This window comes from Stegastes partitus, unplaced genomic scaffold (assembly GCF_000690725.1).
Source record: "Stegastes partitus isolate 25-593 unplaced genomic scaffold, Stegastes_partitus-1.0.2 Scaffold1041, whole genome shotgun sequence".
NCBI classification, from domain to species: domain Eukaryota; kingdom Metazoa; phylum Chordata; class Actinopteri; family Pomacentridae; genus Stegastes; species Stegastes partitus.
The window spans coordinates 208,878-231,127 of record NW_007578772.1 but is presented as its reverse complement, the minus strand read 5'-3'; the positions used below and the strand labels follow the sequence as shown (position 1 = coordinate 231,127).

Sequence of the window (22,250 nt, the reverse complement as noted above, 5' to 3'; positions counted from 1 at the left end):
TTGCCTGCTGTTGTGGAAAACAACACGATGAGGTCAATGAAAGTAAATACGAAGCTGAACTAAACAATGAGTCGTAGTAACACAACAGTGTCGGTAGTTATGTGCATGAAGCAGAGGAAAATAGGACCAAAGCATAAAAAGAAACTTGATGCAACGCTCCGTAAAGATAAATGGACAGATTCTGCTTTAAAATACCAAATTATAAATGAATGTGTTGTAATTATTTCAGCTTTGAATTTTAGTAATAATATGACAGAGACCCAGCAAAACAGAAATCCAATTAAATCGCATAACGACTGTATGTTTTTTATTTGTTTCTTTTTTGGTAAAGTGATCAGCATTAAAAGGCCTAAATTGAAGGCATTACAACATTAATTTTGTTAATTTAAATCTTTATTTCATTCATTGAGTTAACACAAAACAATTAAACAAACGTTCCTAACTCCTGAATGAAAGCAGCAGAAAGAAGAATAATCAAAGAAATACATTTACAAAAAACTTAAATGACAAAAACAACAACAACACAATAAACATCAAAATATTCACTAAAAAAACAATAATAATAACATGAATTGATTGAATTTCCCTTCTGGGATGAATAAAGTATTTTTCATTTCATTTTCATTTCATGAACTAGCTGCCCTTCAGAGCTGATAGTTTACTTTAGATGCATTTTCTTTAATACTCTTTTTAAAAGAAATCAGAAAGTTTGACATGATTATTCACTCGTCTTAATTAACATATTTCCTCAACATACTGACTTTAATTGTTCTTTTAAATGTAAGTATTGATTTGATTCTTTGGTTTCTTTGTTCATAATCGGATTCCTTTCACAGAAACACAAAGCTCCGTCACTTTTGGTCTGAATCTGTATGTTTTAAAGATCTCAGCTCCTTTTAAATCACACCTACTTTCACTTGTTCAAATCTTCTCTTAATATTTATTGGTAATGTTTTTTTTAATGTGCTTTGAACATTGTTTGTAAAACACTATAGTCGACTAATTCATGAAATTTTAACTTAAAACACAGTGGATTTGTTGCCTCTCTGTGTCGTTTTCTACTCATTATTCTTATGGCTCAAAAAAAATTGATTGAATCTGTGTTTTACGAACACAAACTGCCTTCTACACGATGGACATTTCTGTCTCTTACACCATCCGACCAGCTCTCGGCCTTTTTACAGTATTTTTACGCAACTTCTCTCACTTATTATTTTTTCATGACCGCTCTGTAAATCTCAGCCCAGCGCTATCTGTATGTCTCAACCCAGTCTTTCTCCGTTTCTTTTAAAAACTAATTTCTTCGGCGACAGACCCGACCACCTTTATTCCTCTTTATTCCGTCTACATTTTTCACATTTTCTGGTCTGAAGTGGATTACAATCCTGTGATTTGTGGTCAGACGCTCCTCTGTTCTTGGAAAAAAAAAAAAAGGAGTCTCGCTTTAATTGCAGCATTTCTCTGCTCTGCCGACCTTCATTCATTTTCTCTCTGCCTGCTCGTGTTTTTCTTCTCTTCGGACCAAACACGACTGAACTGTCTTTGGAAACTTTCCTCGTGCTTCTCGACATGTAACAGATTACTGTCTCGGTTCAGCTCCTCCTGTACCGACGACTAAAGTCCATGCTCTTGCAGTCCTTCTCTTTCTCCCCTGTGTGAGCGTGTTTTTCTTTTTCTTTTTTTCTTCTCTCTCCTTTTTTTTTTTTTTGGGTTGGAGGAGGGGAGGTTTTGATTTGCGGTGCAGTCAGACGAGGGAGGTCGTCTTTCAGACCAGATATGGAGGCTCTGCTGTTGAAAGAAAGACTCTTTGAACGCTTGGAAACTTGTGTTTCTGACCAAACTGGACATCATCTTGGAGACTTTTTTCCACGCGGCGCTTCAGATGTTGTTTTCTCTCTTTGCTTTGGGCTCTACCTGTGAATGAAAAAGATTGCTTTTTTTTTTTTGTTGGCTGAAGAGGACAATAACCACTGGAGGTATTTAACCCAGATCTGCTGGTCAGGTTTAGAAGTTGCGTTCATGTCCGTGTGGATTCTGGTTTCACCTCTGAGACGCAACAAAGACTGAACATGTGAGAAGTTTGCTTGTTGCATTTCGTTCTGCTTCAGAGGTTGGAGAACCTCTGGTGTTTTTTTTTCTTCTCTCCTTGGAGCGTCTCTCTCTCGTCTTATCTCTCCATTTCGACCTCTTTCATCTTTTTTCTCCCTCTTCTCCTTTGTGTACTCTGGAGAAGGAGGAGCTCAGGACCAAAAGAGAAGAGCGTACACTGATGTCATCAACTTTTTCACCAAGTAAACTTAATAGAGAGAATGAAGCGTACGACTGTAATTGACTCCATTCACACTGCCCCCTACATGGAAACGCTCTGAGCCAATCAGAAGCTCGCTGCCAGCCAGCCATGGACTGCACGGCGGCTATTTTGAAAGCGTGCGCCCGCTCCAGGAGTAAGTGGTGTCGGCACAGGCGCTCGTCCGTCCGCCACCAGTGGAGGCCGACGGACGGCTGCGGTTGCGGCAGAGGTGTCGTGACGGTGGGCGTCGTCAGCCACGCCTCGTCCGTCCTGCGGCGCTTGCTGTTGTACGTTTGCTGCTGTCGGCTCCGCGACGAGAGCTCCGAGTTGTGTCGGGAATGGGCGGATCGTCCCGCCGAAGAGGTGGACGGAGGAGGAAGAAGACGGGAGGAAGGTGAGAGTGATGGACTCTCTCTGTCCCGAAGTTTGTGGTATAAGGGTTTCTACCGGGTTTGACGTTAGCTGTCTGTACGTCAGTGTTGGGGAGGTCGTGTGTTTCCGTATTTACTGTTGATAGCAAATCTGATTTTGTGAAATGTTTCTGGGGAGTTTGAACAAACTTGGGTATCTTCTTCTTAGCATTTGCACTTTTAAAAGGTTAAAGATCCCATATTATGCACATGTACGTCTTTATAATTTTATTTCTTGGCGTCAGCTGTCGGGATAGACTCATTATCGGCCTGATCGATTTTTGGGGCCGATATTTTTTCAGATGATCAGTTTTGTTATTTTTATTCGCCGATTATATTAAATTACATACGATACTTCAGGTATTCAGATACTTCCTAGAAATGTCTCTTAAGCAGAAACTGCGAAAACAGAACAAGAAACACAAACCAGGAAATTAGCTACTCGCACAGTGGCTAAGGCTATGCTAATGGCTAGCGGCTAAGTTAGAAGGTAGCCACACATTACTTCGAAACAGTGTTCGGAAAACAGTGATTAATAATGCTTTAAGATATGGACCTTAGTGGGCAAGAAAACTGATAGAAAGCAAAGATTAAGAAGAGCAGGAGACAAGCTGATCCACCTCAATCGATCTCACTTAAACAGAGCAGAGCATCCTGATTTAATCACTCCTATTTCTAGTTTACATATTCGTTTGCAGTCACCCTTATTAATGAAGAAGCCTAGTTAAGAAGAGCAGGTTGTCTTCTATCACATGCTGTTAAAACATTAGATGCCGTGTGACTCCATCATTAGGTATCGGCCTTTCTTGATTACCGGTCCTCGACATTGGTATCGGCCCTGATAAACCTTGGTCGATGCCTAACCAGGACTGTTAACTGTGGATTAAACTGGGATTTAGGTGGCACAACTGACACCAACTTAGATATAGAATTAGTTTGTTTGCGCCACATAAATAGTTACACTATGTTTAAACCCGCTGCAGTTTCCAGGACCGTCATGAGTCTTGCTCGCTGACTTTAGCTAACAGCCACATCGCCATCATGTCTGGTTATGAGAGATGGAACCATTGGAGGTGTTTTAACAAAGCGCAGTTTCGTACTTGCCGTGTCACTTTTCTTTTTTTGTTGTTGAGCCAAATCCAACATAAATTCATTGCGAAATGCACTGAACCATGTAAATCTGCAATGACAAATAAGGAAAGGCTAAGTCATGCTAGTTAGCTAGCTATCAGGCTAACGTCGTCAACAACATTCTGTTTCTGTCTACGCTCAAACTGATTATGAAAGTGTACAACCTCGATCAACTCATTTGAAGGATCTGGTAGGTTGGTGATAGAACCTAAAAGAAATGTCTGATCTGTTATATTGTTAGTTTATAGTTTCATTTTTCTTATGTTGGGCTGTATCGCTATGTCACCCAGAAAAACCATCTACATTCTCTAAATCCACCAACCTGTCTTTAAGCTGAACATACTCACCTGCAACCCACTGGATCGGCACATTAAGAGAACAACTGCAGTTCACGGCGGGGGGGATTCACTAAATTTAATCACACGTTAATGGCTACATGAAAATTTAAGACTCTCACTTTAGATGCTAAACGGTGCCGTCGAGCCGATTTCATCCAGCCGGCTGCCTGCCAAACACCTGACGGCTGATTTAAATCCAGTCGGCTACTTTATTCTATTAATCTTTAATGCGACACTCAGAAGTTTATGGGCTCAATAAATGAACTGACGACTGAATGATTTACATGATGCCTGGGTGTTCAGTTGGATCAGCAGGAGTCACGTGATTTGTGATTTTAGGGTTCTTTTTTCAAAATAAAAAACTTAAATTAAAGCCGGCTGGAGAAGACATGGGATTGAAAATGTGTTCCCCTTTAAATAACTTTCCTTATTTTTGGTGAATAGTGCTGCATAGATGTTTCTGGATTGTGCATGTTGTGAAAGCAATCAGTAAACCTGACAGTGAAGATGTGAACGAGTAAATACATAATAATAGAAAATGTCAAATGATTCTTAATTACAACAGTTGTGATCAGTCAGTTGTGGGTGTAGGTTTAAATATTAACAAGAAGCCTAATAATTTACAATAATTCACTTCATGTTTACAGGCAGATAGACAGAATTATAAACATTAGCAATAATTACGATTACTGTATACGATGGAGGCATCGCAGTGTGCCAGAAAATTACACATTTGGGCTTTCTTGGCTTGCTGATGGTCATGAATTGGCAGTTTATTGTTCTCTACCCATGTTGGGACCATTATATTTTGACACAGTTGGGTTGTCAACCACACGTAAGAAGTCTCCATGTAGCCTCTAAAAAGCGAAGCCAATGCAAAAGTGGATTAAACCTGCATTCTTTCTCATGACCTGCAGGGGGCGACTCTTCTCGTGGCAAATCATATAAAAAGGCAATGAGAAAAAGACCCCTGTTCTACCTTGATTTATGACTTTTGTAAACACTTTCCCGATATTTTTATGGTCCCGATCCATAAAGTTTGAAATCTCCTTCGTAAATGATGGTCCCATTTAGAGTGAACTCAGTTGTTGGATTGTGTTAATATCACTGCACCATTGTACAGTTTTGCATTTCTTTTAGAACCACAATGAGCAGGACGAGCCTCACGACCGCTGGTGCTGACACTGAGATTTAGCTGTGTTATAAACATGCATGTGCTTTTTAGATTGAGTTGATTTTCATAGAATGACTTGCGTGGCCTCTGTGACCACAAAGTGTCAGCTTGATTGATTAAAACAGACCTCGTACTTCCACAGACATTGGTTTTTAGAAGAATATTGATATTGGCAGCCTTGATAGCAACAGTCAATACCAACTCAAAGGCTGAGTGATGATGCTGAAGGTGTCAAAGGACGTCGTCGGGGAAGAGGTGTCGTCGTCTAAGGGGATGAAAACTGGCCTGCAGACTAAAACAATGTACAGAACCTGGGGTGGTGATGTAGAGTATCAAGGATGAAGTTGTGTTTTTTTGTGGTTGCTAGTTTGTTAGTTACAGTTTGTGTTTCCCATAACGCCTCTTAGGGTGGAGACACTGAGCCCACACAAAGAAAGGAGAGGATGTAAGGACATAGGAGACAAGGAACATGAGATTAAAAGGAAAGAAGTAAGGAGGAAAGAAAAAGGACAGAAGGGACGACAGAGAAAGAAAGTGTAGAATGAAGGTATCGACACAGAAGGAGGAAAGAAGATGAAATGAAGCGAGGAAAGACAGAAGGAAAGAAAATAAGGGAGGAAGGAAGAGGACGGACAGAATGGAGAGAAGGACGTAAAAAAGAAGAAGAGAGAAAAAAATGAAATGGTAGAAGGAAGAAAGACAGAAATACAAAAAGGAAGGAAGAGGAAGAAATTGAAGGGAAAAAGGAATGAAGGATAGTAGAGAAGACGAGGAAGAAAGAAGAGAAGAGGAAAGGAAGGAAGGAAGGAAGGAAGGAAGGAAGGATATAGGCGAAAAGACAGGAAAGGAAGGAAGGAAGAAAATGAAGGAAAAAGGAATGAAGGATAGTAGAGATAGATAGACGAGGATAGTAGAGAAGACGAGGAGAAAAAATGGAAAGAGAGAAAGAAAGGAGAGACGAGGGAAGGAAGGAAGGAAGGATGTAGGAGAAAAGATGGGAAAGTAAGGAAGAGAGGAATAAAGGCAACCAGTGAAAGAAAGAAGGAAGCCAAAGGAGATAAGTAATCGAAAGAAGGAAAAGAAGACAGAAAGAGAAATAGGAAAGAAGGAAGAGAGGAGGTAGGAGACGAAAAGGAAGGAAGACAGAGATGAAAGAAGGATGGAAGAGAAAGAAATGAAGGAAAGAATAAAGGAGTGAAGGGAAGAAGAAGAAGGATGGAGATGAGAGAGGATGGAGGGATGAAGGGCCGAGCGGCCGACACAAGGAATCAGAAGCTGGACTAGTTAACGAGACAGAAATGGAAAAGTCTGCGCTGCGCCGTCTATCTGATCTTTCCATTTTATTTTTCTTCTTCTAAAAAAGACTCGCACACCCTGTCATTGACTGACCACACACGCACACACTCGCACACACACACACACACACACACACACACGCTTTCACACACACACACACACACACGCTTTGTGTTTGGCTGGTTGTGTTTTCAGTGTGTGTGCGTCTGCGATGCTTCTCCAGTATTTTGTCCAACAGTCAGCAATTTATAGCTGTAATTACAGACCGTCGGGGAGACACACAGAGTATGAGCTTTCATGCTGTGGCTCACATTCTTCTGTGTGTGTGTGTGTGTGTGTGTGTGTGTGTGTGTGTGTGTGTGTGTGTGTGTGTGTGTGTGTGTGTGTGTGTGTGTGTGTGCGTTTGATATTAAGTTCTCTAATGATTTGTTCTATTTTCATAATCTCCTTTGATTGGATAGATTTATGAAGCAATTTTAAAGCCATTTCTCTACCTGACCGGTGTGAGGAGGCGGGGCTACGGGTCGCCAGGGCAACAGACTGTAGTCGGTTTAATCTTACAGTGAATTTCTGTGGTCATTAACGAGAGTGAAATAAATGTTGGAGGATTTTTCTGGGTCATCTGGTGGTCAGTTCGTGTTTTACTTGAGTTTTTTTTTCCCCCCTCATCACGGCAGCTATGCTCGTTGCTTGATTTTCTGCACAGTAACACACTGGCATGGCTGATATTAAAGGAATAGTTCACTTTTTTTTGCTTTTCTTGGAGGACGATAACATTTTCATGTCTGTAGCAGCTGCTTAGCTTAGCTTGAAGCCTCCCCTCTTGTGAAAATGAACTTTTACCTTGTCGACAGGTTCATATGTTTTTATCATTTCCATCTTGTAACGGCAGTGTGCCACAGTTCTGGGGTTTGCTATAGCACAAACGCCCTGTCGACTTGCAGGCTTTCTTGTTGTATAACGTAGAGCAGATTGACAGGTGAGCTGGTGTGCTCGAGCAGGAGAGAGGTCGGGACTTCACAGATCTGCAAATTCTAGAGGAGGCGGCAGCGTACAGTTACATCAAAGCCATTTTGAGGCAGAAGGGGATTATTTTCATTCAAAATGCTTCTAAATACGTCATTTTGATACACAGGATTGCATTTTATTGGTTTGTTCAGTGACCAGAGAGAGACTTTAATATAAACAGCCGGTCTGTCTCCATCCAAAGATAAGAAACCTTCCTTGCAGCACCTCCCACTGATGTTTAGTCTCGTCCATTTCAGGATGTCAGTGATCCCATGTAAGGAATAGTTCAGCCCATAGATATATGTAACAAGCTGATTTGTGAGTTTTAGAGGTACCTGTAGGTGGATGTTGTTAGCTTTGGAAGATCGTCTTGGTGCTAAGCTAAGCTGCTTCATACTATTCTGTTGGGTCCTCCTCATTTAACTCGCAGCAGGAAGGCAAATATGCATATTTAGCAAAATGTTGAATTATTTATTTTTAGCCGGGATCCTGAATATTCATAATGAGTCACATGACCAGTTGTGTGTGAGAGGAGCTGCTTGGAGTCACAAACCCTGCTGAGTGTTAATCAGTTGATTCAGAAGGTCTCCGAGTTTAATGCGTCAGTGTGAAAGTCGCTGCTTTCATGTTGTGGTAGTACCCATATAACTTAAAACTGATGGGAAGGACGCAAGTTTTGCACGGATTATATGGAGCGTGAAGGTTAGCGACCACTGATCCGGGTGATTTCCTGCAGAAGTTGGTTGAGACTAAAACAGAGATAAAAAAGAGAGTGAATGTTGGAGTATGTTGCATTTTAAGGTTGCTTTATAGAAGCTAGACATGTGAATAGGTCGGTTTTGCTCATAACTTTGCTGTATAGTTTTAAAAGTTGATGTTTTGTCACTTGTTTGTTGACATTTTTTGGTTTTCTGTAGCACCAGGTGGTCAGAAAATAAATTATTTCGAGCGTAAAGGACAATACTGACACCAACATATGTTATATATGGCAAAAAATAGCATTACAGAAATGACAAGAAAATGTTTATTATAGAAAACTGTAAAAATATAGTTTATTTTTTAATTTTAAAATATAGTTGGACTCTAAATGTGCTCATAGTTTCCATATGAACTATTATAAAGTAAAAAAGACAAAATATTTGCATATGAAAATTTCATACAGTTGTTATCTTGTGTTATTATGACGTCTTATTTTCACAATGCAACGAGTCTGTAGCTCTCATTTACAGCTGCTGCTTCCATATTAGCGGTGTATGGGGCCAAACAAATCTAAGATCTTTGGGTCAAGATTTGAGAAAGAAGATTTCATATGTTCTAAACATATTTTGACGAAAAAATTCCGATTTGGTGCGAGCTCAGTTTCAGAATTGCTCTCTCATCCCTTGCTGACGGTTTGTGCCGAGGTTGTTTCTGGGTCGTGTTTATGTCACAATTCAGTTTGAGACTAGCGTAGAACCATTTCCTCTTCGTCACTCTCCAGGCGAGGATGAGGAGCTGGGACCGCCCCCCTCCGTGGACGAGGCGGCTGATGCTTTGATGACCCGGCTGGGCTTCCTGCTGGGGGATAAGGTCGTGGGTGGAGAGCCAGGTTCTGCTTACCACGGCCAGGATGACGGACAGGTAACCGGCTCGCGCTCGTCTAGGTTGAGTTTAACCTCCGAAACACTTTCAAACTGAAAAGCTTAAATGATAAATAATGTTTCGGTGAGAAGAAAAAAAACGGAAAACTCTTTTGGAATGACCTGATTTTCTCCAATAACTGGAAGTAAAATGTGATCTGATCATTTACAAGTAAATCTTTTATATCTTAATGCACGTATACGCAATAAAATTTCTCTGCGTCTCTTGTCTTTCCCCCAGAGGATGTCTCCTTCCTCCAGTCTGGCCAGTAGCAACACCTCCCCCTGCTCCACACTGCAGCCTCCTGCTGGAGGGGAGGGCAACAACAACAACAAGCACACCTCCCCCAGCCACGCCTCCGTTGCCTCCCCCTCCTCAACGCTGGAGAGCAGAGACAGCGGCATCATCGGTGAGACACCGTTTCCTCCAACGCCGACCACTAAAGTGCTGAACTGCCGTCGCTTTACACGTTTCCTTTCCTTTTGTCTTCCAGCCACGTTGACCAGCTACTCTGCTGACTCGGCTGCCGAGAGGGACGACAGCCCCAAGTATCCTAGCGACTGTTACCATGGCAGCAGCCTCAACCTCTGGCAGCAGGGAGGTCGGCCGGTGGTGGCCTCCACCTCGTCTTCCTGCATGGCGGCAGCAGGAAGCGCGAACGACTGCTTCCTGTACAGGGTGGAGGACCACATGGCCGCCTCCACTTACAGCCTCAATAAACTGCACCCGGACCGAGGTCCCGGCTCCACCCACTCCATCCCCCTCTACCTCATGCCCCGCCCCAATTCAGTCGCTGGTAAGTTGGCAAATGGATCCGGCGTGTGTGTGTGTAGAGAAGTCAAGTCAAGTGGTTTCCATTCCTGCAGTCCGCTCCCACACACACACTTTCCTGTCAGGAAGGAAATGTGTCACTCTTTCTTAGTTATAGTGAGCTCACTGCTGATAGCGAGAAAACCATGAGAACTGTGTGTCCACTCAGGGCTTAAAGTTTATCACACTTACAGCGAAATGAATGAGGATGATTTCATGTCAGCTGTGGTTAATTTTTTTTTATTTTCAACAAGAGCCCTAACAGTAATTGTCCCAGCGTGGTTACGTTCTTTTTTTCCCATCACTTCCATCTGAATTCTGCCTGTTTGTGTGATCAGTGAAGGTTTGTAGAAGCTGATAACGTAATAACGGCCAATAACGTAATAACAGCCAATAATGTAATAACGGCCAATAACATGATAACGTAATAATGACCGATAATGTAATAACGGCCAATAACGTAACAACGGCGGATGACATAGTAACGGCCGATAACACAACAACGGCGGATAACGTAGTAATGGCCGATAACGTAATGACGACCAATAACATGATAGGGTATTAATGGCAGATAACGTAACAATGGCTGATAACATAATAAATTGGCACTTTTTAAAATGTAATAGGCCGATAATGTAATAAAAGTCCTGAACCGAAAACATAATAACTTCTGAAAAGATATTACGTTATTGGTTCAGGACTTTTGTTACATTATCGGCCTATTGCATTTTGAAAATGGCACATTAATTACATAATCGGCCGCTGTTACGTTATTGGCTTCTACAAGGTTGTCAGGGTTGTTTTCTGAACCTTGGAGACACCACTCGGGGCTGAAAAACACACTGCAAACTTTATTTGCGACCTCCTTAAATTTAACTCTCGAATAAGACAGAAAAGAAAACTTGAAAAATGACTTTAAGTAAGATCTGTAGATTAACAATGCAAAAGTTCATTTTTTTAATATTATGTGAAGCGCGATTTTGACATAATTTGCTGTATTTCATGTTTCACGAAAACAACAGCGACTGGTATAAAGTCATATGAACAAGACGGAGTGTGGTGCATATGAGACTACCTGTTTTCTAAAACCAAATCTATGCCCTTGATAAAAAAAAAATATATATATATATATATTGTCACGAGAAAAGTAAATAATAAGCTCATTTCTGTCTGTATCTGTAGTTTACCCCTTGTTTAGCTTTACCAGCACAGAGCTCAGTTATTCATTAATGTTCTATCATGTAGACACCTTTAACTTGACGACCATTTCAGACGTATACTTGCAGTAAAATAGGAAGATTGATGCCAGTCTTGTGCATTAAACACTGGCAAATAAAAAGGCTCTGACATAAAACCCCTAAAGCTGCCTTATTAGCACTCGTTTCTCATTTGTTTGATCCATACACAAGCAGAAATGTAAAAACGAGGTGATAATGAGCTCTGACTGTGTCTGTTGTTCCGAATGTGTCGACACAAAACCGCCAAGCTGAAATACGGAGAAGACGCCTGTTCACACCTCGTCCTCCCTTCCCTCCTTCTGTCTCGGTGTGTTTCATAAAAGCTAAAAACTACGAGTCCTTTGGGAAAGGAAGGAAGTGACATGTATGACATTTCTCACACACATATAGAGGCAGGATACAAAGCACAGCCAGCGCTCAGATTCTCTGCTGTTTCAGAGGAATGTAACTGGATTGATTGGATCAAACTTATGGTACGTTTCTGTCTGTTTTTTTATCTGGAGTGGAGGCACCTTAAAGTCTCTGACATTATCGGCGCTTTGTTGGCTTTCAGCTCAGCTTTAGAGCAGCTGTAGCGGGAACTCAAGACTCAGCACTGCTCGGACAATATCTCGCTGATCCTGTCTGCCCTTCACTAACAATAGATCCCTCAGTGGAATATTTTATTACTTTTAACCATAAATTTGAGTGACTGCTGTTGGCCTTGACACAAGCTGCCAGTGTTTTCAGATTCTGGGTTTTTTTGTCGTCGTATTCAGACGTTATGATGTGTTCGTACAGTTGGGGATTCATTTGTTACCATCGACACTTGAGCACAAAGATCACATACAAGGGACCATTGAATTCAGTGTTGCGCACCATTCAGGAACATTTATGTGGTTTCTTGACTTGACTATGAAGTTGCCAAGCAACCAATGAAAAAAATAGGAAGCCACTGCTCCTGGTCAAAACATCTTACAACACTACGACTTGTCATTTTTGTCATTTTTAGGTCGCACAAACACAATACAGTCCTGACTCAATAACCTGACCCTTAACAATCCTGAGCCTTGCTATCCGACAAGTTTTTTGGAAAAACAAACTGAACCCATTAAAAACAGCCTTAATATACCAACAACCTTGGATTCTGACTCCGACATGACATTTTATGTCACAAATCAGGATAAAAGCGTATTATCTGACTGAACAATCCCACAGATTGGCTACGTTCACACTGCAGGACTTGATGCTCAATTCAGATTTTTTTTGTGAAATCGATTTTTTTTGTGAGTTCCTTCACATTTCCAATTAAATGCGACTTGTATGTGATCTGCTGTGTGAACTTCATACGACCCAAAAGTGTCCCGCAATCGCAGAAGATTACATGACGACGTCACACGCAGCGAGCGTGCTCAGTGTGTGCGGACGTAAACGCGGATGGGAATGATGGAGCGTATCTTGCCTGCCACTTCCCTGTTGCTGCCAATGGTGGAAACAGAATTTTGACCGCTAACTAAACTGGCATCAGCAGCCAAGTACTGCCTGTGCGTTTCGGCCACTTCCACCCCATCATGCTCTGACGGGGTCTGATGAAGTGTGTTTCCCCAAATGATAGAGCAGGCGTCAAGACACGCTTAGCCTAGCTTAGCATGAAGACTGGAAACAGCTTTCTGCAAAGTTACAAAGACGCCGACCAACACTTCTAAATGTTATAACGTAATAGACTGTGTTGGTTTTTCCCCAGTAAACACATTGCCAGTGAAATCCTATTTTCTCAATGAGTTTGTTATGATTCTTTATACTACATTACCCATGAGCCTCAGCCAGCACTGCTTGGAGGAAGAATTCAGTTCAAACTTTATTTATCCCCTTGGGTCAATTCAAAATTCAATCTGTGAATTGAAAATGCTTCATTGTTGCTTCTTGGGAGCAAAACGAGACGACAGTTTGTTAGATGATCAGCATTTGTCCCGAACCTGAAACCAAACTTGATCTTTGTTGTATTTAGAATTCAGACTGGAGCAGACTGGAAAAGCTTCTACCTCCTACTGTCTGTGAACGTTTCTTTCCCATTCTCTCTCTCTCTCTAGCCACCAGTACGGCCCACCTTGAAGATCTGGCCTATCTGGATGAGCAGCAGAGACACATCCCCTCGAGGACGTCCCTCAGAATGCCCCGACAGAATTCTGGGAGTCGTAGTCAACCGGACCACAGAGGTAAACACACATACCGATACGCTGTTAAACCCACAGACATGCAGTTATCTTAATAAGCAGCGTATCCCTCTCTCTCTTCTTCCTGCAGTCCGTTTCACCCCCTCCCTCAACCTGAAGCCCCTCCACTTCGAGGTCCCCGGCCTCTCGTCTGATTGGCTGTTCACCGGCAGGGGGTGGCTCTTCCAGGAGGTGGACGCGTGCCTCCGCAGCGACAACCCGGCGACCGGACGGGGCGTGGTGATCGTCGGCAACATGGGCTTCGGCAAAACGGCCATCATCGCCCGTCTGGTGGCGCTCAGTTGTCACGGCAACCGCATGTGGCCGAGCGCGGCCGGGAGTCAGACCATACCCAAACGTAAGCAGAGCGAGAGTAAAGAAAAAGTTATCATATGACATCGATGAATGTAGCGTCGCAGCAGAGAAGCTGTTGTCTTTGCTTTGAGCCTACATAAGTCACACGAGTCTAGACAGATGGGAACGCAAGCTGCAATTTGACTGGTCAGTGGAAGCAGAAAAATAGTTCTAGTCGCCTTTTAATAAACTTGCGGAAGTTTCTAAACACATGTTTTCAGTTTGTCATTACGGGCCTTTGAGTGTAGATCGTGGGCAGAAGCAACTAAAAACCAAAATCGGTTTGAATATATTCTGAAACATCTGTAGATCGGAGTTTTCTGTTTTAATTCACTGTACCGAATGTTTCCTATTGATTTGTTACTGTCCAAGATGCCAAAAAAATTGTGTAAGAATATTGTGTACAATCCAGGTCTGGAGACAAAAAGGCTTTGTGTGTGCTTGAAGGGGGAGGACATACATCAGTTTTGGCAGCAGCTTTGCCAATGGACCCCCAGCAAGTCACTCCAGCCATGAACAGAACCTTATTTACACGCTTCCTCATCCGAAAGAAAGCGCTGAGTCATCGTACAGAACGCTAATAAAAACCCGCCAGGCTCACGACCAGCAACCAGACACATAGCTGAGCCAACCGCCAGAGAAACCCACTTAAATCATGCAGTGGAACAAAAAGACACACACCAAAGCAGCGTGCATGCTGTTAGGAGTGAAGGAAAGCTGCTGCAGCTGCGAAGAAGAAGAAGAAGAAGAAGAAAGAAAGAGGGAGATTGTTTGTGTGTTCACATGTTTTGCTGGTGTTCCAGATGTGGAGCCGGTTTCTTTCTCCCACGATTCCCTGGGAAGAGGAGGAGGAGGAGGAGGAGATGAAGGAGGAGGAGGAGGAAGCTGTCCGGGAACTCCAGAGATGAGGAGGAGACAGGAGGAGGGGCTGAGGAGGCTCGCTGGACAGGTAGCATCCTCACTGATCCCTACTGTAGATCTACTGTGTGCTGGGAGGGATTAGTGCACTGTAAAAAAGAAAAAAAAGAAAAAACTGACAGCACATGTGCAAGAAAAAATACATTAAAAAATGTGATACTGTAGCATTTCGCAAATAACAGCAAATATATGTGAATAATGATATTTGTCTTATTTAAAAACAGTAAAAACCGTGTCATTTTGTGGCCACACATGGTAAAAGAATATAATCCTATTTTTAAAAAAAAATACAGATATTTGATGACCTTATATACAAATAGGCTAAAATGTTTTTTTTTTTTTTTTTTTTTTTGAGTCAACATGTAAACATTTTTTGGGGATTTTACTGCCTATTATCTGTAACTCAATATTTATTTTTTATTTTTATTTTTTTTTAAAAAGGGAAAATCTTTTTTTTTTTCATTATTGTAAACATTTACTTTAAAAAAATACGTACCATTTTTGAATCCCTAAGATACTTTTTTTTTTTAATTTTTTAAATTTTTTTTACAAAAATTGGCACATATCAGTAAAATTAGTTTTAAAAAAAATCTGATTTAAATACAGAAAAAATACTATGAAAAGCTGCAAAAGAATTGAGTCATTGTTTTAGGGTTAACCTGTTAATTGATAGTTTTTCCATGATTTTACTCGGTCATTATTCATAATTAAATATTTAAAATCTGCAAAACAACACTAAATTGTTTAAATCATTGCATTAATTAGGTGTTTGTAATTTGCTTGTATTTCTACTTTATGCTACTTTAACCAGCTACAAGTACATGTTGCATCAAACGTAAAGTAGCATAAGGTACCTGGAAAGTACGAAACGGCTACCTTCAAAGATAACCGTTAAATATAACTACAAATACATATTAATTAACACGTTATATTTTGTTTGTTTACATACAAAAACTAAAATGTAAAACCCGTTTATATGAGGTAGTTCTACAGTGACTAATTCCAGGCAGGGTCATTTTTCAGACTAAATGCTAAGCTAAGCTAAGCAGCTGCTGGCTGTAGCTGTAAATTTACCCTTCACACATTAGAGTCATGTTCTTCTCTAGCTCCATACATTAATACACATGTTACTGATTTCTGTCGCTGTTTCACCGCCAAACTTCTCTCCAGCAGAAATGTCAAAAAGCCCATGAACTGAGAATCCGCCGATAACGAGCACACTTCCTTCCTGTCCGTCTCCTTGCAGGTGGTCTCGTATCATTTCTGTCAGGCTGATAACTGCCACACCTGTCTGGTGCCGGAGTTCGTCCACAACATGGCGGCGATGCTGAGCGAAGCCCCTCTGCTGGCGGCCTATCGGGAGCTGCTGCACCGGTCGCCGCACCTGCAGAGCATGCTCAGTCTGCGCTCCTGCATCCAGGACCCGAGCGCCGCCCTTCAGAGAGGGATACTGGAACCGCTGGACGCTCTCCACAGAGGTGCATACCGATTCTACCGTTCTCTGTTAGATTCTGTTCTGTAAAGTCGGGGACTGTAACGATCAACATTGTTGTTGTTTTGGTTTTTTTTCCCCCCCAGAGAGGAAGTTGCATGTGGAGGGAGCGGGGCTTATTGTACTAATTGATGGGCTGAATGAGGCGGAGTTCCACCGGCCGGACTACGGTGACACGCTGACTTCTTTCCTGACCCGAAACATCCAGAAATTCCCGTCCTGGTTGAAGGTCATCACCACTGTCAGGACCGGTCAGCAGGTAAACACACAAACAGACACAAAGATGACAAGAAGCACAAAAAGCTGCACGACTGAGCTGAACTTTGTGTTGATCTTAAGGTGCATGGATTGTCCAGATTACTAGCAGTAGCCTTCACATTATCTCTAAGGCCAGTCGTATCCTTTCCCAATCGTGACCACGTGAGGGTCTCCTATGGTCTGGAAAATAGCCACAGCTAACCATTCATTGTGTAGCCGCCCCCGTGCGTGTCTGTAAGGGAGTGTAATCAAAGCTTAAGGCCAAAGACCACATCATGAACTAACTAGGTTACATCATTCCCCAGTGTGTGTGTGTCTTTGGGGTGCAGTCAGAGTTTAATCTAACTTTAGAGCCTCTGTCATGCTCCTAATTGGATTTGGGAGAGTTTTCAGGCAGCCCCAGCCTTGGACCATTTGATGAAAAAAATTAGCTTTTATATTGAAAATACAAACAAGCATGTAAGCCAGCAGAGGCTGAACTTTTCCTCAGAATATGTCTAAAATGAGTATTTAAAATCAATTTTTGTACATTGTTATCCTGTCCATATGTGCTTTTTTTTCATCACATCATGGGCAAAATAATCAGCCAACACCATGACTGAGTATTTCCACCTTGAACTTGCAGTGCATTGATGACAGTCTCCTAAACACAGACTCAGACTTCCAGGGTTTCAACAAATCTAAGGAGCCGATCCTGTCGGTTTTCAGGGTCAAGCTTTCTGCCTCATTATTCTTTTTTTTACAATCAGTTCTGACATGTATGGCTGAATCACTCAGTGTTACAACTTGCAAGTGAGCTGGTGTGCTCGAGTTAAAGCGAGTGACATGGATGGGGTGTAGATAGAGGCAGGGGGCTTATCAGACTGTAAAGGATAAAGGAAGCAACAGTGTCGAGTTACGTCGAAGCCATGTAAAGGCAGGAAGGGACGATTTGTTTAATGAAAGCAGCTTCTAAGTATTTATATGTGATACATAGAGATGAGTGTTTCTGAGTTTAGTCAGTGACTGGAGAAGGACTCTAAGATTCTCCTCGCAGGTTTGTTTTGACACGATTTCGCTACCAATGTGAAAAAGTGTACAACAGCAACTCAACTAGCTGCCTAGCTGCTTGAAATGAGAAGCTGCTTATGTCTTCCGATGGATCTTAGCAATTCAGAGTCCCTTTATTCATAAAGCTAAATCGATCACCGTTATTACTACAAACTGCACGTCTGCTGTGTGACTGTGGAAAGCTCGGTCGCCTGTTCAGCCTGCTTGAACCGACGTCTGACTTTGGCAGACCACAGTGAGCAAAATCCAAACTGGGATTGGATTCGCTAAGAAACAAAACTTTATCAGAATTATAAAATATCTTTGTGTTTTGTTTCCGTCAGGACATCACTCGTTCTCTGCCGTTCCACCGCATCTCCCTGGACAGGATGGAGGAGAACAGCGCCATAGACAGGGACCTGCAGGTAACATACACAACCGCCTGTTTGTGTTTTTCTGTCTTTCTGCACATCTGTACTGAGTCTATGTGTGCGTTTTCTCAGGGTTACCTCATGCAGCGTATCCAAAGCAGCGCCGAGATCCAGAGCAACGTGTCGCTGAGCAACGGCCGCCTTGACAACACAGCGCTGGCCAAGCTGATCAGCCACCTGAAGAGCCTGAGCAGAGGCTCGTACCTCTACCTGAAACTGACCCTGGACCTGATAGAGGGGGGGTATCTAGTCCTGAAGAGCTCCAGCTTCAAGGTGAGGGAGGGGCAGGGAAGGACTGAGGAAGGCTGAATACTCTGAAGAAAGAGAAAGTGCACTCTGTTATGCTGTGGAATTGTTGTTAGCAGTTCAAGTCACAGAAACAGCTGGAGCACTGAAGTGTTTGTGTTAAAAGTAGTGGTGTCATAACACAAGCATAAATTTAAATCCTGCAGGTAGCTTCTGTTGTCAGATTGTATGCAAAAACTCAAACTAGCTGAACAGTGGGGAAAAAAGGGTGGGCCTTGTGCTTGAAGATTTAAAAAGAAAATGGCCATTTGCAGTTTTCCATCAGATATTGCGATTTTTAGTATAATTTTTTAAAGCTTCAGTTCGATATTCAGTTCAATTCGATCGATCTGCTGTGTATTGGATTTAAAACGTGTGATGGAGAACAAACACACGAGGCACCATCTTAATATTAACGCTACATATTTTATAGCAAGCATGAGAACGAAAGGAATGAATTGTTCCAAACGTGTAGTGCAGTGATGCACGATATTAAAATTTCTGGCTGATACCGATATTAAGATTTTCGATATCACCGATAACCGATATTACCGATGTCGATATTCAATTTTTGCTCACAGCGAAAAGTGAGTGTAAGTACGCACTGTGAGAAAACTATTCAAAGGAGCCCAAATCAGACCACATTATAACAAAACATATTTAAATATGTTTTAACATATTTAACGTTAAAGCACCATTTAAGTAAAAACATCTGTGAAATAGCAGCAATATCAAATGTGGAGACGAAGGCGCTAATGTTGGACAATCATCGGCTAAATTTGTTCATCGGACCGATATATCGGAAAAAAACACTAATATCAGCCGATACCGATGTGGTTGCCGATATATCGTCCCTAATTTACTGCATTTTTAAAATGATGTAGAAGATTAAACAATTTTCACAAAAGCTGTGTCTACATTATGTAAAATGAAATCAAAATAGAATAATTCCAATAAGAAAGTATTGATTGCAACAGGGACGTCATTCGTGGCTCAAGTTAAATAAAATAATTAGAATAAAAGTTAATCCTGCGTCAGACATGTTGCATAATGCTTATCCTAAATATTAGCTTTTGCATTTTTCTCATTGCATCATTTCAAATTTTAATTTTGGGACGAATTTAATGAATTATTTGTCCCTAGTTTGAACAGAAGTTAAATACAAGCCAGTGTCCAATAAAATCACGATAATAGTTCAAGGTAGCAGTGAAATCAGTTGAACTGTCAAATGAATTATACAAGTACTTAGATTTAAGAGTAACTGCCAGAGGAGAACGTTGTTGTGTTTTAATGAATCAGAATCAGAAAAGCTATTAAAATTTGAGTTGAAGTCCCGGAGGCGGTTGTGCATTCACTACAAACAGCTCAAGTGTCGGTCTGTGTGCGAGCGGTGACGGTGAAGTCGACGTGTGGAGGATGAAAGCAGCTGAACTGTTGACTGAAGCTAAAAAGATTAAAGCAGCTGAGATGTCATTTCCAAGAGTCGGGGAAGAAAGCAACTGAACGTCAGCGCTGTTGAAATTTCAGCAGAAGTGCTGGAAATAGTTTTAGAAACCGGCTGAAAGTCATATTTTACAAAAGCGGTGATAGTTTGGAAACCGTCAGTCGAAGTAGTCGAGTTGAAAAGTGAGCAGCTGAAACGTCTGAAGTTCACTAATTTACATGTGTAGGTGATCATTTAGTTTCTCCTCCAGTGCAGTCAATCAGTTCTTCTGTTACTTAGACAGTTTGATCTACAGTGAACCCTTCAAGCCTTTTATTGTTGTGTATTTGTGTTTCCAGGTGGTTCCTGTGAGTCTAGCAGAGGTTTACCTGCTGCAGCTCAACATGAAGTTTCCCACCCAGTCGTCTTTTCAGAGAGTCCTGCCTCTGCTCAACGTCACCGTGGCGTCGCTGCACCCGCTGACCGACCAGCAGGTTGGAATTTTTCTTATGACCACATACCTGCAAAAAGAACTACGTTCCCATAAGCCTCAGCTGCATTTAGCTTTAGAATAGCTTTGTCATTGTAACATGGTGGCGTGTGATGTTAGCATTTAGCTCGTCTCACAAGTGGGAAACTTTTAAATATGATAGTTTTAATATATGATGAGTTGTTTGCATGACTTCAGACTTTTGAGTCTGTGGACGTATTTTAATATAGTAAAAAATGCAAGAGTACATCTGATAGGTGACCTTACGTCTCCTCATCTCCTCCTCCAGCTGTTCGAGGTGGTGAACGCCGGCGCCGTGACCGGAGGAACCCTGCAGTGGGCCGAGTTCTCGCAGCGCCTGGAGCAGCTCTCCTCCTTCCTCCTGCGGCGAAGCGACGGCAGCAGGATGCTAAACCACGCCTCCTTCAGGGAGTGGCTGGTGTGGCGGGAGGAGGGCCAGGACGACAGGTTCCTCTGCGACCCCAGGTACACCGACGGACGGCTGGGAGGCAACGAAAGAAAAAAGATAGAGGGGAGGTGTTTTTACTGAAACATCTGTTTGTTTGTCTCCAGGAGTGGACACACTCTTCTGGCCTTTTGGCTCTGCAGACAAGAGGGGAAGCTGAACCGACAGCAGACACTGGAGCTCGGACATCACATCCTGAAGGCTCACATCTACAAGGCAAGCTCAGTAGCTCAGCATAGACAGGACTCTCAGCGGGTTAGAAATCAAAGCAGAATTAATGAAAGCTTATAAGGAGACCACTATGTTTTTTGGGCAATGAAGTCCGCAGATCACAAAAGTAACGGGTGGAAAATGTTCAATAATTTAAGCAGCAAAACAGCAGTTTTTTAGCAATTAATTTACCACATTTCTTTAAAAATGACTAATCTTTGAAACTAATGATCTAGGGTATTAGTTTAGATTTAGTCTTTTGTTATTAGTGCATTATTATGTGTTATATATTTAGTTTACTGTTCAATCTCGTGAGCGTATCGTGGTTCTCCTTCAGCTGTGGTGGCTTCGTCTGAATGAATCCACGAGGAACGTTAATTTAAAGTGACCTCAGTCTGAATGACAGAACGCCGTCGCTTTCACACATCGATGAAGCCGCAGTGTTCCGTATCCACGTCTGAAAAGGGTTTTTGTTTTCTTCTCGTTCTCCAGGGTCTGAGCAAAAAGCTTGGGGTTTCCTCGTCAGTTTTGCAGGGGCTGTGGATGTCCTACAGCACAGAGAGCCTGAGCCCCGTCCTCTCATCGCTGCGCAACCTCTACACCCCCAACATCAAGGTAAAACGCTGCACACACACACACACACACACACACACACACACACACATATATATGCATACATTTGCTGATACGGGCGGACTGTAACTTGGCTCTCCACCCGTCCAGGTGAGCAGGTTGCTGATCACAGGCGGGGCTGACGTGGATTACCGTAGCGACGTCCTCAACAACGCCCCCCTGCTGTGCGCTCACGCTCACCTGGGCCACGCCGACGCCGTGGCGCTGCTGCTCGACCACGGAGCTCAGGTGAAAACTAGTGCTAAGGTTTTGCCTCACTTTATGACAACGTAATCCTGAGAGACGACCGTTTCAGCTCCTGTGTTGCACTTCCAGGTGGATGCTCAGTCACAAGACGGATTGACTGCACTGGGATTCGCCGCAGCAGCCGGTCATCTGGACATCGTCACCATGCTGAGTCAGCACAGAGCCAAGGTAGCCGCCCGCTGCCTCGTCTTGCTCAAACGGTGTAATTTGGTGTCGTCTGGTGGTAATGTGAAGAATAACGCCGTTGGTGGACGGCAGCAGGACGCGCGACTGTTCAAATAAAACACCAGGATGGTCTCAGTTTTCTACAGACAAAAACGATCACATTAAACGTTCTAAAAGTGGGTGTTTGTCAGAGCATCAAGCAGCATATGAAGCCCCCTCATGTCACACCGTTCCCGAAGTGTGAACAGTGAAAGTGTGATCTGAAGTGTCGGTAGCATGTGCAGCAGCTAAAATATGATCATTTCTCAGAACATTTTTAGATTGAGCCCCAACACTTCTTATC

The 22,250-nt window shown here is 42.4% G+C and overlaps 1 protein-coding gene across 1 annotated transcript in view; it reads left to right on the top strand.

Annotated features, from left to right (window-relative positions):
* Positions 1-22,250, top strand: part of tanc2a (tetratricopeptide repeat, ankyrin repeat and coiled-coil containing 2a) — a 58,186-nt gene that overhangs the window by 22,093 nt on the left and 13,843 nt on the right. The window contains exons 4-19 of the mRNA XM_008295376.1: positions 9,128-9,267; positions 9,508-9,676; positions 9,761-10,063; positions 13,385-13,510; positions 13,599-13,865; positions 14,665-14,810; positions 16,026-16,257; positions 16,358-16,530; positions 17,903-17,983; positions 18,062-18,262; positions 20,057-20,191; positions 20,477-20,673; positions 20,761-20,869; positions 21,356-21,478; positions 21,587-21,724; positions 21,812-21,910. Coding sequence (XP_008293598.1) covers positions 9,128-9,267; positions 9,508-9,676; positions 9,761-10,063; positions 13,385-13,510; positions 13,599-13,865; positions 14,665-14,810; positions 16,026-16,257; positions 16,358-16,530; positions 17,903-17,983; positions 18,062-18,262; positions 20,057-20,191; positions 20,477-20,673; positions 20,761-20,869; positions 21,356-21,478; positions 21,587-21,724; positions 21,812-21,910 — 2,639 coding nt within the window. The remainder of the gene's footprint in view (positions 1-9,127; positions 9,268-9,507; positions 9,677-9,760; positions 10,064-13,384; positions 13,511-13,598; positions 13,866-14,664; positions 14,811-16,025; positions 16,258-16,357; positions 16,531-17,902; positions 17,984-18,061; positions 18,263-20,056; positions 20,192-20,476; positions 20,674-20,760; positions 20,870-21,355; positions 21,479-21,586; positions 21,725-21,811; positions 21,911-22,250) is intronic.